This window comes from Pyxicephalus adspersus, chromosome Z, assembly GCF_032062135.1.
Source record: "Pyxicephalus adspersus chromosome Z, UCB_Pads_2.0, whole genome shotgun sequence".
NCBI classification, from domain to species: Eukaryota; Metazoa; Chordata; class Amphibia; order Anura; family Pyxicephalidae; genus Pyxicephalus; species Pyxicephalus adspersus.
This window is the reverse complement of record NC_092871.1, coordinates 15294403-15306909: the sequence shown is the minus strand read 5'-3', so window position 1 is coordinate 15306909 and position 12507 is coordinate 15294403. Positions and strand designations below refer to the sequence as shown.

The 12507-nt window shown below is 36.1% G+C and overlaps 1 protein-coding gene across 1 annotated transcript; it reads right to left on the bottom strand.

Moving 5' to 3' along the window:
- Positions 1–1901: 1901 nt before the first annotated feature.
- Positions 1902–9590, bottom strand: LOC140343911 (olfactomedin-4-like). Its single transcript, XM_072430809.1, has 5 exons — positions 9537–9590; positions 6954–7112; positions 6541–6753; positions 5199–5358; positions 1902–3413 (listed from the first exon to the last, which is right to left on the bottom strand). Exons 1-5 carry the CDS (start codon positions 9588–9590, stop codon positions 2557–2559), a joined length of 1443 nt encoding a protein of 480 aa, XP_072286910.1. The 3' UTR covers positions 1902–2556.
- Positions 9591–12507: the final 2917 nt, after the last annotated feature.

Here is a 12507-nt window from a genome sequence, read left to right as displayed (position 1 = left end):
AAATCATCTGCAAGTAGAAAATCTGAAAGGTGATAAAACACTTTCTACACCATCCACACATACAATAAAAAGTTACATGCAAACTGAATGTAAAAGTAACAGTTAATGACATTAAAATGAACAGAAATGAATAATATTTGTTTAGGCACTGCCTGTTATGGGGTAAAAATGGTCTTCTGATTTTTTGGTCTACTATTTACCTGCCTCAAAGTCCTTTTATTAAAGACCAGTCACTTATGATACTTTGTGCTTTTTTTTTTGTATTTCAATAGTTTTAATAATTTTTTATTCATAAAAACACAAAACAATAAACATAGTATACAGAGACATTTAATATTTGCAAAATACAAAACTATTGGATTGTGCTTTTCCCAGCTGTTAGACTATAAATAAATCAAATGATTTCATAAAATATTAGGGTTACGGTTTTACTTTTTTGCTTCTGTCTCAATTAATATAGAACCTAAAACAGTAAATAACTGGAAAGCAAAAAAAAAGGGGGAAGAAAGGGAAGGTTTCCCAAAACATTTATATATAATCAGTGCATACTACTACAATACTTACAGTATTGTATATACTTACAGTAATACTTCAGTGTACAATATTAACGTGTTGTAACAATCCATGCCGATAATTAATCTATTAGTGAATCATATCAATGAACACCAATACCTCACTTTTGTGCTTATATCTCCATTATTTTAATCTCTACCCCCTGTTTATTCCCTAGAGCGAATCGCTGCTTATAATCTATAAAAATAAATCCAAAGCTCCCAAATATTGTCAAATTTGGTTAAGGAGTTTTTTTAAAGTGTAGGTTATTTTATTGTTTATCATAATCCAATTTGATTTAGCGAGGATTGGTTCTAGAGATATGGTAGGCATTTTACAGGCTTTCCCTAATGCAATCCTACCCCCCAAAAGTATCATTTCAATCAAATTCAATGTCGATTTTGGGAGGACCAAGTCCACTTTACTAGTAAGGGCTGCCTCAGGAGAACTACAAATTTCACGCTGCAAGATCCGTGAAATCATGTTAAAAACTTCATCCCAGAAATTCCCTGGCAATTGGGGTTCTTTTTCCAGTTCAGTAGCTGTCTCATAATTTTCCCATTGTGATCTGAGGAATGTCAAGTCTCCTGTACAGTTCATACCATTGGAGCTGGTGTTGGATGGATTTTCCATCAATGGGCCTGATTTATTAAATCTCTCCAAGGCCAGAGAGGTTTCACTTTCATCAGTGATGCTGGGTGATCCAGCAAACCTGAAATGAGTCTGGTCCAGGATTCAAAACATTTACTAGCAAAGAAATCCATTCCGGGTTTGCAAGATTTAAGTGTATCCTCTCCAGCCATGGAGGGCTTTAATAAATCAGGCCCAATATGTCTGTTTAGAAGAGGAGACAGTAGGAATGAGGAATGTGTCACATTTGGCCACTCTAGTGGATAACAAGACACCAAAGTTCTTTCCAGTTTCATGTGATATTGGGATAACATTAATTCCTGATCACCCCTTTGTTTAACCACCGGGGCAGTTAGCCCAACCTTGGTTTGGGCTAAGTAAACTTGCTACTATTGTTTACCCTGAACCAAGGTCGGGGTAGCTAAAAATATAAACAAGCGTGAGATTGCAGGAAGTAGAACACCCGCCGTTCGCGTACGCGTCCCTCGGCAATTCCTGATGATGTCAGTGCATGCGCCCGTCGAGGGGGTCGTAGTGGGAATTTCAAATATTTTTTATTGGATTCAATACAAAGTCCTGTATCCAATCCAATACAAAATAATACAAAATATATTTATGTGGTTTTGTCTATAGGTACTCACTGATTATCATGTTATTAACACATTGTGGTCCTAAGGCAGTACATATCATGAGAACGCAAAAAATGCACTCACAACACATTCCATGCACAAAGGTTTATTCAATTATTGTTTAAAAGGTGATCATATAGAGTAGAGATCATATAAAACAGTAACAATTTTGAAAGTTAGGCTTAGGTCTCAGAAAAATGCTTAAAGTGGACCTTGCACAAGATAGCAACATTACTTTATGAGATTAGGGCTCTTTTTCCTTTTATAAATTCCTGTGTAATAGTAGTTTTACAAATGGGGTAGCATCATCTTGATGGAAATGATGAGTCCTTAAATCTTGCAAGATGATATTTTAGAATGTGTGTAAGTTTCTTCTCTTGAGATTTGGGATCTCAGCATTCTAGTATCTCCCCTTAGGTGCAATGGGCATAAGACAGGAAGAAACTAAATATATCTTATAACTTTTTTCTCCACAACTACATTTTTTGTTTTGCTATTTTACAGCAAAATATAAAGTTGTAGTGGGACACTGATGTAATTATTAATTATTTCTATCTAGTGCAATGTCTGCTTTAATTACCAGTGTTATTGAATAAGTGGTTCAATGCATCTTGTTTTTTTCAGGACTTTCAGACCTTGATACACATTGATACCTTTTTATGGGTAGTCTGGGATTATCACAATTCATACCTTCATTTAGTTTATATAGGATTGAAAAGCCTATATTCATCCTATATTGTATTTTTTACTTGATCTGGCCGGGGATTACTTTGGAATTTATAGTATTGGATTTAGGTTGCCATGCAAAAAAAAGGTCATAATGGGCCAGGAAGCCATCATTGTACATGTACAGCCTCTGATCATTAGGATTGTAGGATAGACTTTGTATTCTCTCCATCAGCTTATTATAGGAGATGCTCAACTTCCTTTCTTCATTGGTTTTGGTATCATACATGTAGAAGATCTCTTCTTGTTTTGTGCTAATGGCTCGAGTGGCATACAAGACACCGCAACACATGAAAGCATTGGAGACACCAGGTTTGTACTGAGTAGTGTGCCAGGTCTGTAGGACTTCAAGACTTGTATCATTAAGTTTGCTGATAACAATATTTCCAGCATTCTCCTCAGTTGAATAAATGACCCAAAGACCCTCTTCATCAGCTGATAAGTCAATATCTTGCCATTCAGTGTGTGAGTAGGAGAAGCGGTTTGTGTATGTGGCACCAGGGAGAACCAAACGGGCATATTCATTGGTTTGCCAATTATATTTACAGACGTTCAAGGTATTGTAGCAATTATAGTACATCAAGTTGTTGTACATAATCATCCCTCCACCCTGACCACAACCATATTCATAGCTATTTACAAGGTTCTTTTCTGTTGCACTTCTATAGACTGTGAGCTCATTATATGAGGGGTAGAAGCGTAGAGTGTCCATCATTCTTGCATCTCTTAGAGGAGCCACCCACTGAACACTCTGATCAGCTCGTAGTTGTGAATCTCTCCCCCATCCTCCATACACATAGTTGGGTCCTTTCCAATTCAGTTGGACTACAAATGGTTTGCTGATGTTGCTAATAATCTGTCTACGTTTACAAGTACCTGCAAAAAAGAAATAGGTGAATATAAAGGTTTTAAAAGGAAATGCAAATGTAGTTATGAACAACTGGATCAGCAGGACTTTTTCTAATTATGCTTTGTTATGCCAGGCATTACCACCATTACGTTTGGAAAGATGTGACGTCTATGGCTTTACAATATCTGTAGGTATATTGGTCATTTAAATTACAGACATACTATATTTGGGAAAGGTCTGGGTTGGCTATGAATGGGGGTGGGGTGGCTAAAAAGGGGGAGTGAATGTTATTGTAAGTCCTTTGTATGGTTGTAATACATTTCATTTTGAATATAAAACTATTAAAATTTTTTAGATTGCAGCCTTAAACTTAAAGTGGAAGTTTCATGAAAGAAAAACTTACCTTTACCATTGACAAGCCCTTGATCTATCCACAAACCAAGCCCAATGAGTCCCACGCTGGCTCAGTTTCTCTTTTCTTTATGGCGTTCATGGTAGCATCAGTTTTGCCGTCTTCTTCCATGCTTTTTCTCACATCACCTGAACTCGCACTGTGCAGGCACGAGAATGAGTTAGGTATCTTCCTGAAAATGTAATCTCACTACACATGCGTGAGATCAAGCACTTTTTTTTTACATTATTGAAAATAACTGCTATTACTTCTGGGTGTGGAGAAGTATGGGACTTTCTTCTCTTCCTCCCATGGTACAGTGATAATGCTTGACGATTGACCTAACATTGTGACATGGGAAATTAGCCAAATTCAGCTTTGTGTAAGCTCTGACCGGTGATCAGACAATGCTGATGTCTAAATGGAGTTGCTTGGGAGCAACAGGAAGGTGAGTATATACTACTGGGGAGAAACAATAAAGTAACCCCATTGTTTTTTTTTGCATTGACTAAGCACACTGATGACCCCGACCACATGTAAGACAGCAACCATTTGTTTTGTGAACATCTAGGATGAGAGTAATCATAGGAAAAGCAAAATATGTATTGATTGTTGAAGCAGAATACGCAAGGATGGAAGTGGACTGTAATTAAAAAAAGGATAATGAGGGGGTAATCTATATTTCATATGCACACAAAATTAATTACTTTTATATTATTTGTTGTTTTTTAAATAATATACCTAAATACCAGTTTTTGCCTGGAGTCCTGCTTCAAAACCCAACAAAACCCAAATTGAACAAGGTAAAATTTCAAATGACCCTCCTCCCTACACACTTTCAAAAGTGGTAAGTATTACCACTGGAAATTAATTTTACAAAAATAAACACTATTCTGTAACTTTTCTGTGTTCTAGCTGTTTGGCTGTGTGACGTCTCTCGTCTACTAGATTTCTGTTACCAGATAATTGTTTAACACCTACCTCTCGTGAATCACTTCTACTCCTGCCTCCTCATGTATACATCTGCTTTCTGGTATATACCAGGGAAGCTAGGAAATGTATTCTGACATGTTCTGATGTTCCTGTTGTGGGTATCATATGGTCCCCTGCACCAGATGAATTCAGAAGAAAGAGGAATCAGAATGTAGTGCAGTGTGCAAGATTAGTCCATTAAACAGGTTATATTTCTATTCCTTTGCTTCTCATGTGCTGTTTGTGTTATTTAACTGATTGCTATTAGAATGAGCCTTGTTTTGGTTTGGATTTATTTGGGCTTTGGTCATTTGCAAGTATCTGACCCAGTACAAGTATTCACATCAGAAAACTCGTTATTTTTATTATTTTTGAGTGATATTAAATCACATTGAAGGATATAAGGGTACCACGCTAGATACTTGGAACTATCGTAACTTATCGCAACCAATATCTGGTGAAGGAAGAGAAGGATAGTTTGGTTTTGTATTGTTCTTCTCACACTCCTCTAAGCGTTTCTTCAGAGCTTCAACTTCCCGTCTGATCACCAACACGTTGTTCTTATCATAAATTTCCAACTGGTTCACCATAATAGAAATATTACGGATCTAAAAGAGAGAAAAACAAAATGGTAAGCAGTTCTAAAAGTGAGCAATCCATTTGTGGCTGGTTTTACATTTGACATGATTCTTCCCTGTAGTGATTGGTGAGATTGTCCCTTCTATAAACCTGGCATTTATTCAGAGGAGTACATTATGAAAAGAGCACCGATGACTGACTGGTAATACAGGACAGTGTGTTGTGGTAGGGATGAGGTGAACATTTTGTTGCCATTGTCTAAGTTAAGGTACATGAAAATGAAAAAAACCGTGGTGGATTGAATCCGTTGGATTGGTTGAGAGTTCCGACATATTTTGGAATTCAGAGTTTTTTTTATAAAGTTTATGTTTTCTCTGTGCCACCTGCCCCTGTTTCCTTCTTCTCTTTCTTACCTCTCCTCTTCTTTATTTGGTCAGATGCTCCATCTTGCATGTCCCAGTCACTCCTCACTTGCTTGGTGCACCGTGGCAGTTCCTTACCACTTTTGATGAACATACACTTTACAGTGACCCTCCTCCCTACACACTTCTTCTAATTAAAGCCTGTTGACACAAACGTTTACAGTCTAGATCCACCATCTTTCTTTTTTCTAATTTTCTTTATTTTGTATCTATGCTTAAACTTGTATTCTATTTTTTGTCTTTGTTTGATAATTTCATTAAACCTCAATCAAGATCTATTTGGTAAAAAAGTTTTGGTGAAAAATTTCCAAATTTCATTTGTAGTTGAATTTAAATAGTTTTACTGAGCAAGTCATATGAATGACCAAAGTGACAGAGTTTCTGTAAAGTCAACAAATTACCATTTTCTGGTAAAATAATCAAATATTTTGCTAACCTCCAGTGTTTTGCTTTCTATATAATTTGTATTAATAATTTGCAAAGTGCTTCTGAACTGGCTAGACCAATTTGCCAATATCATCGTTTCCAGTCCATCATCTTTCATAGCCTTTCCCTCTGGCAAGGCTCCATTCCTCTGGTAGTACCTTACTAGGTAACTAGGAAGGCGTTTATGGGTAAGTAACATACATGAAATATATTAGATACACATATACCCTCATGCAATATTTTTTGTTGAAATAAAAGGTGAAAGATTTTTTTTAAGCACAGAAATAACTTTTAGGATTGCACCATTCAGATGAAAGTAAACAAGGTGTTTACAATACTATTAGAAAACCTAATTTTTCTTACCTCCTGGTGGAGAGTCTCTATTATAACGCTGGAGCCATTGAATGATGCTTTTAGCTGCAATATGAGAGTCTCCATTTCTTTGATTTCCAACTTGATGAGTTCAAACTCCAGCTCAGTGTAGGAGAGACCTCCATTCTCCATGATCTCCACACGTTTGGTCAGATTCTTCAGTTGTTCTATGTAAACAATCAGTGTGCTCTGATAGATGAAGATCTGTAGAGAAATATCATATTTGTATTACTACTGGTAGGACTGCTAGCATAAGTGAGCTGAAAACAATATTATGTACTTGTTGAAAATTTTCTTATGAGGAAAAATAACAGAATTTTGGTTTAAAAATTCTGCCTTAGGGAATTAATTAAATGTTTAATATATAATCCTTAGTTTATAAAGAAGTTATGTGTGAATTATACCTTAGTAATTTCCTTCTGAACAGTAATTGTCAAGTTTTGGTTTGCTATCTCCAGCTTTTCAAAACGGTCTACCGGGAAGGTGGTATCTGGGAGGTTGACTGTGCAGTAACAGACTCCATTCTCATCCAGGACCCCAGATTCAGTGATCAAGTTCTGTGTCTTATGAAAATAGAAAAAACAGATATGAACGTATTGCTACCACAACAAAATTTAATTATATATATATATATATATATATAAAGACTGGTTTCTGCACATTATTGCAACAAAGTGTTAAATACACTGGTACTACTTTTCATTTTTTTATCAGGGGATGCTTTGCATTATTTTTTCCAGTTTTGGCAAAAAGTTCTTCATGCTACATAGTTTTTCTGAAAACCTTATCTAAATGCTTAGAAATGGATACACTCCCAGATAGACTTTGTACAAATATAATCAATTTTCTTAGAATCACTTTCATCGTCTTTGAGTTGCAGTTACACAGTATGTTTAAATGACTTTATAGTCTTGTTGGTTTGGAATGCAATGCATTTTATAATGTGTCATACTTGGCCACATATCCCCTGCCTTTATTTCACTTTTTCTATTTCTTTTCCATGTAGATCAATGAACTGCAAGGGCAGAATTCACATTTCCAGCTAGAGAAAAAAAGGTATCCTATTTCCAAGTACTTGTAAAGTGCTTGAATAAATAAGGTTGGTCTCGATTCCAACCCAGATTTTACATTCATTGAGTTTGGATAACATTTCTCTCTTACAGGCAGTCAGTTGTCATGCTTTCCTATGTCGTTACAGAGGGCCAATGTCACTACAGCCCTCTATAAAAGACAAGGCAAACCAACACAAGGAACCATTTTACAGTGCTGTGCTGGCCAGAACAGTTCAAAGCAGCTTTTAGGGATTGCTAGCTATTAAAAGGTAAATAAATGAATGACACACAAGGTAACATTGCATCAGTTTATAGGTTTAATATAACATAGACCTAAGGTGGAAAAGGAAAATTGTAGCTTATAAGGTTTGCCAGGTGTTTGGCTATTAACCAAGTGAAATCACAACATTTTTTCCAGTTACAAACAGGAAATGTTCACAGAAATTTGTTTTATAATTTTTGTTCTAAAAATTATTTGCTCACCAAGTTAAATCACAGCATTTATTTACACTTGCCCAAGGGAAATGTTCTTCTATTGTAGCTAATAAAGTTTGCCAGGTGTTAAGATAGTTTGGCTATTAACCAAGTAAATCAACAAAAATTATTTCAAGTACAAAGAGGAAATGTTCTCCCAATTTTCCTAACAAAGTCCATAGGTTGTTCTAAAAGTTGTTTGCTCACCACATAGAATCACAGCATTTTTTTACACTTACCCAAGGGAAATTTTATTGTTGATGATAATGTTTAGCACCTAAACAAAGTGTACCAAAGGACAACATGAGGTAGTCTCCTGTTTAGGGCCAAGGATGCAGCTGCAAAATCACACAGTGCAATGCATATTATGACAAAGTACTCAAAGCAACATGCAGTGAAAGAAATTTGCCAAAAATATTGGCCATTGCTAACAAGATTTTTAATATTTTTGTGCCTGGTAAATCTCTTATTGCATATAGAAGAGCTCCATTTCTTTATGACAAACTGGTAAAAAGTAATTACAAATACTGGATGTTTGGCAATGATTGTATGCCATGTTGAAAAAGTTTACAGTAAAACAAAATGAATTTTTATCTTTAGATGAACTACACTATACTACACTAGTGTGAATTCTATATTTAGATCTCTTTTAGTCACCTTTTTCTGATGCCAAGCATATATTGGACCACCACCCTAGCACCACTACCACATCCACCAACAGCACAAGTATAGGTGAACCATTCATACAAATAAATACTGTTCTAGATTTATAGAACCAGCTAAACAAACAATTTGTGTTATTGATTAATTTTGTGTTGACTAGTTCAAAATTAAATTAGAGTATTTTTGTATTGTTTATAAAAAGTGTTCAAACTGACTTGTGAAGTCATGATCATTAAATACAGAAGTAACTGTAGATAGTTCTACCTGCAGTATATACTGAAATAGGACTCAGAAAACAAATTACATTTTATAGGAAAAAATTTTTTAAATAGCATCACAGTTAAAGACATAGGCCCTGATTAATCAAAGAAATCCGCGCTCGCTGGAAGCGCGAAAGTACGCGCGACCAGCGAGCGCGGTTTCCCGCGGTCTCCTGCGGTCTGGAGTCGAGTGCGCTCGTACACCTGCCTTGATAATAATAAGCAATAGGGGTCGCGAATCTGCCAAGTAAGGCGATTAGATTTCAGCTGCGCAATTAAAACATTTAAACAGCGCAAACAATTTTTTTTAGGGCTAAGGGTAATATGTGTGCCATTAGAAAGAATGTCTTTTTAGGGGAACAGTGACTTTTAATGCAAGCTCGCCAGTGTAAAGCTGCCGGAGATGCGCGGCTCAAGCCGCGAGCTTTTTAGTTGCTGAATAGCGCGACGGCGTACGATTTCGGATCGCGAATACGAATGCACGAGCGATCATCCGATTCCGCTTGATGAATTAGGGCCATAGTCTTTGATATCTTACCAAGGTGACAACTTGAGCCTCCCAGATGGTGAGCAGAAGAATGAAGGTATACATGGTGCCTCTTCTGGTCTTCTGTACAGATCAGCATCTCCTGTCCCCATATATATACCTATAGAAGAACGTTCCACACCCATGTTTCCCATTGGTTTTTACAAAAAGTGGTAAGTAAAAAAACTGAGAAAGATAACAAGGTTATTAACCACCTAGCCGTTAAGCCCGACCTTCGTACGGGCAAAAAAAACGGCTAGGATGGTTAACCCCGAGATTTTTCCCATCCATACTTACCCAGTGTAACGCTCAGGAGGTTAATGATTTAATTTTGATAAATAAATAAACAAACTGCCTGATTACATTTAATTTGGACTATGATATTCTAATAACTGTGTAAATAAATTTATGGTTTCAGAGATAATGGTTCTGAATTTTAACAGACAGCTAATGAGCATTTTTTGGAAGGAAGTTGGAGTAGAGATATTTTGTATATTGCATATGTAGTAGGGTTGCTTTAAAAGGAATCAGAACATTTTTCACAAGCATACCTTTAAATTTTACGTTTTCCAGTCCAGCCAAATTTTTTTGGGTTTGGGACGAACTGAAGAAGAGTTTTGCTTTTATGAATAGTACAGTATATACATGAAAGAAAATATTCAAACCTTTTAACTACTAAAACTTTTCAAACAAATATTTTCCCTTTACTGACTAGTTAAGGTACCAAATACAGACTAATGACCACAAGGGCTGCACTATTAATACCAAAAGCCCCCATGCATCTCTTGGGCCACAGGTTGGCCACCAGAGTACACAACGCATGGGAATAGAGGTAACTTCACCAACTGCATTATTAATAGATACTTTGTTTTTTCTTTTGTATGAACCAGAATTTATAATTCAGAATATGAAGAAAATAATTTGTAGTCAGAGGCATTAGAGATCCCACACTACAGATCTATAGCATTGGAGTGGCTAGGCCCTCTTACATATAGAGTTTGGAAAAAATTCTAAAATCTTCTAAGTTGGAATGATTTTGGTCAAAGTGGAAGAGTAATCAGAGTTCAAGTCATAATCCCGAACCGGCATTCAGATTTTTGAAAAAGGTTTAAATGGCCTAGATTTGCCCATTTAACCCCTTTTAGGTATGTTCACTGGCTGGATTGCCAGATTCAATAGAAACCAAAATCATTACCCTACTAAGAACTGGATTCAAAAGCACACAATCAACATCAAAATAAAAAACAACTAAATTCCCAGAATAACTGAACTTGTGTGAATTTCATCACAATACCATTTATGGCTCCCATGTGCCTGTATGCACTACTGACAATGTCTAGGCAGGCTTCCGATAAAATAAAGGAATGTGTCCTTGAGGGTTTCTTCTGAGATCTGGAAGTGAAGTGGCGTAGACAGAGTGCCTACCTAAAGTATGGATACAGACCTCTTTGCATGACCTGGGTTCTGTACCTGACACTGTAGAATAGTTTGTTCTTGGTCATTCTGAACCTATTCCTTTATTCTCATCCGCCTAGTAAATTGCAAGGTATATCTACTCCCTATTTTGGGTTTTCTCTCAATTCAGCTCCCACCTGCTGAATTGAAGTAAATAAAGTATTGAAGCCTGATAGGCAGGGATTTTAGTGCTGGAAGGCCCGAGTGCTAGACATGATACATTTTGTCCACCGAAAAGAGGTCTTTCTTTTAACCTACCATTACCTGGAGGAGGAAGAGAAGGATAGTTGGGTTTTGTATATAATAACGGTCCATTATCTGAGCCTATCCCCTTATATCATACATAATTTAAAGGAAGGAGCTAAAAGTTAGAACATCATGCAAGCCTGGAAGGACAGTAGCTTTTAATTTAGGAATCCAGCTTTTTTTTATCTTGTAATAATCATATATCAAAATCTCCCCTTCTGGGGTCTAAATATATTCTTTCCAGTGCTGCAAAGTTTAGGCAATTATTGGCATGATCATGATAGTATGCTACATGTCTACATATTGGGGTAATAATTATAGGGTACACATGTTTGTAAATCTTCTTTCAAAATTGTTTTACTTAGTCGGAGTAAGGATTAGGTTAGAAACTGGTATTACCCTTGTACAGTCCTAAAGCGGCCACCCTCTTGGTAGAGAACAAAATAAATAAATAGAAGAGAGCAGAGGGTTTTTTTTCAAAAGGGCCAGCAAAAAGATTTTTTTCGACAATAATGAGGTATAAAAATAAAAAATAAGCTAGGCTGGTACAATAGGTAGTTGGTGCAAATAGTATTTGAACATATTTAGTAGAACATAGTTAACAAGTATCGGTAGTTAGCAAATACAAAATTCATGGTCTTTACTAAACAGGTTAACTCCTAACCTAATCTGGAGATTTCACATGAGGTAAAGGAGGTCTCCAATCCCGACACAAATCGCCCAATGGACATCCAGAGTGGTATTTTGTGGCTACCAGTGTAATGCTAAGTAATAAACAATATAAGTAATTTTGAAAACATAATAAATCATAAGGGTAAAGTTCAAGAAAATATATACATAAACAATTGTGTACCAAATTATATTTGAGAATCCATCCCAAATATTATGATACAATATTGTACAATTTAGAAATGTGAATATGTGGTAATTAGTGTGTATTACAGTGTCTATAGTATATAGGTGTATATAATATAGGTGTATATATAGTATATAGGTGTATATTATGGGTAAATGATGTATACACTATGTAGTGTGGATAAGGGTAAATGGGTAAATAAATGTATGAAATAAGTAAATGGGTGTATATAAAGGTATGTATTAGTTGGATATACATGTTAAGGTTAAAATAAATGTGTGGTAATATGATAGCTAGTGATGGATGTTAACCTCCTTGCCGTTAAGCCCGACCTTCGTACGGGCAAAAAGAAATGGCTAGGATGGTTAACCCCGAGATTTTTCCCATTCTTACTTACCTGGTCCCCCTGTGCTCATCCAGCGTCGT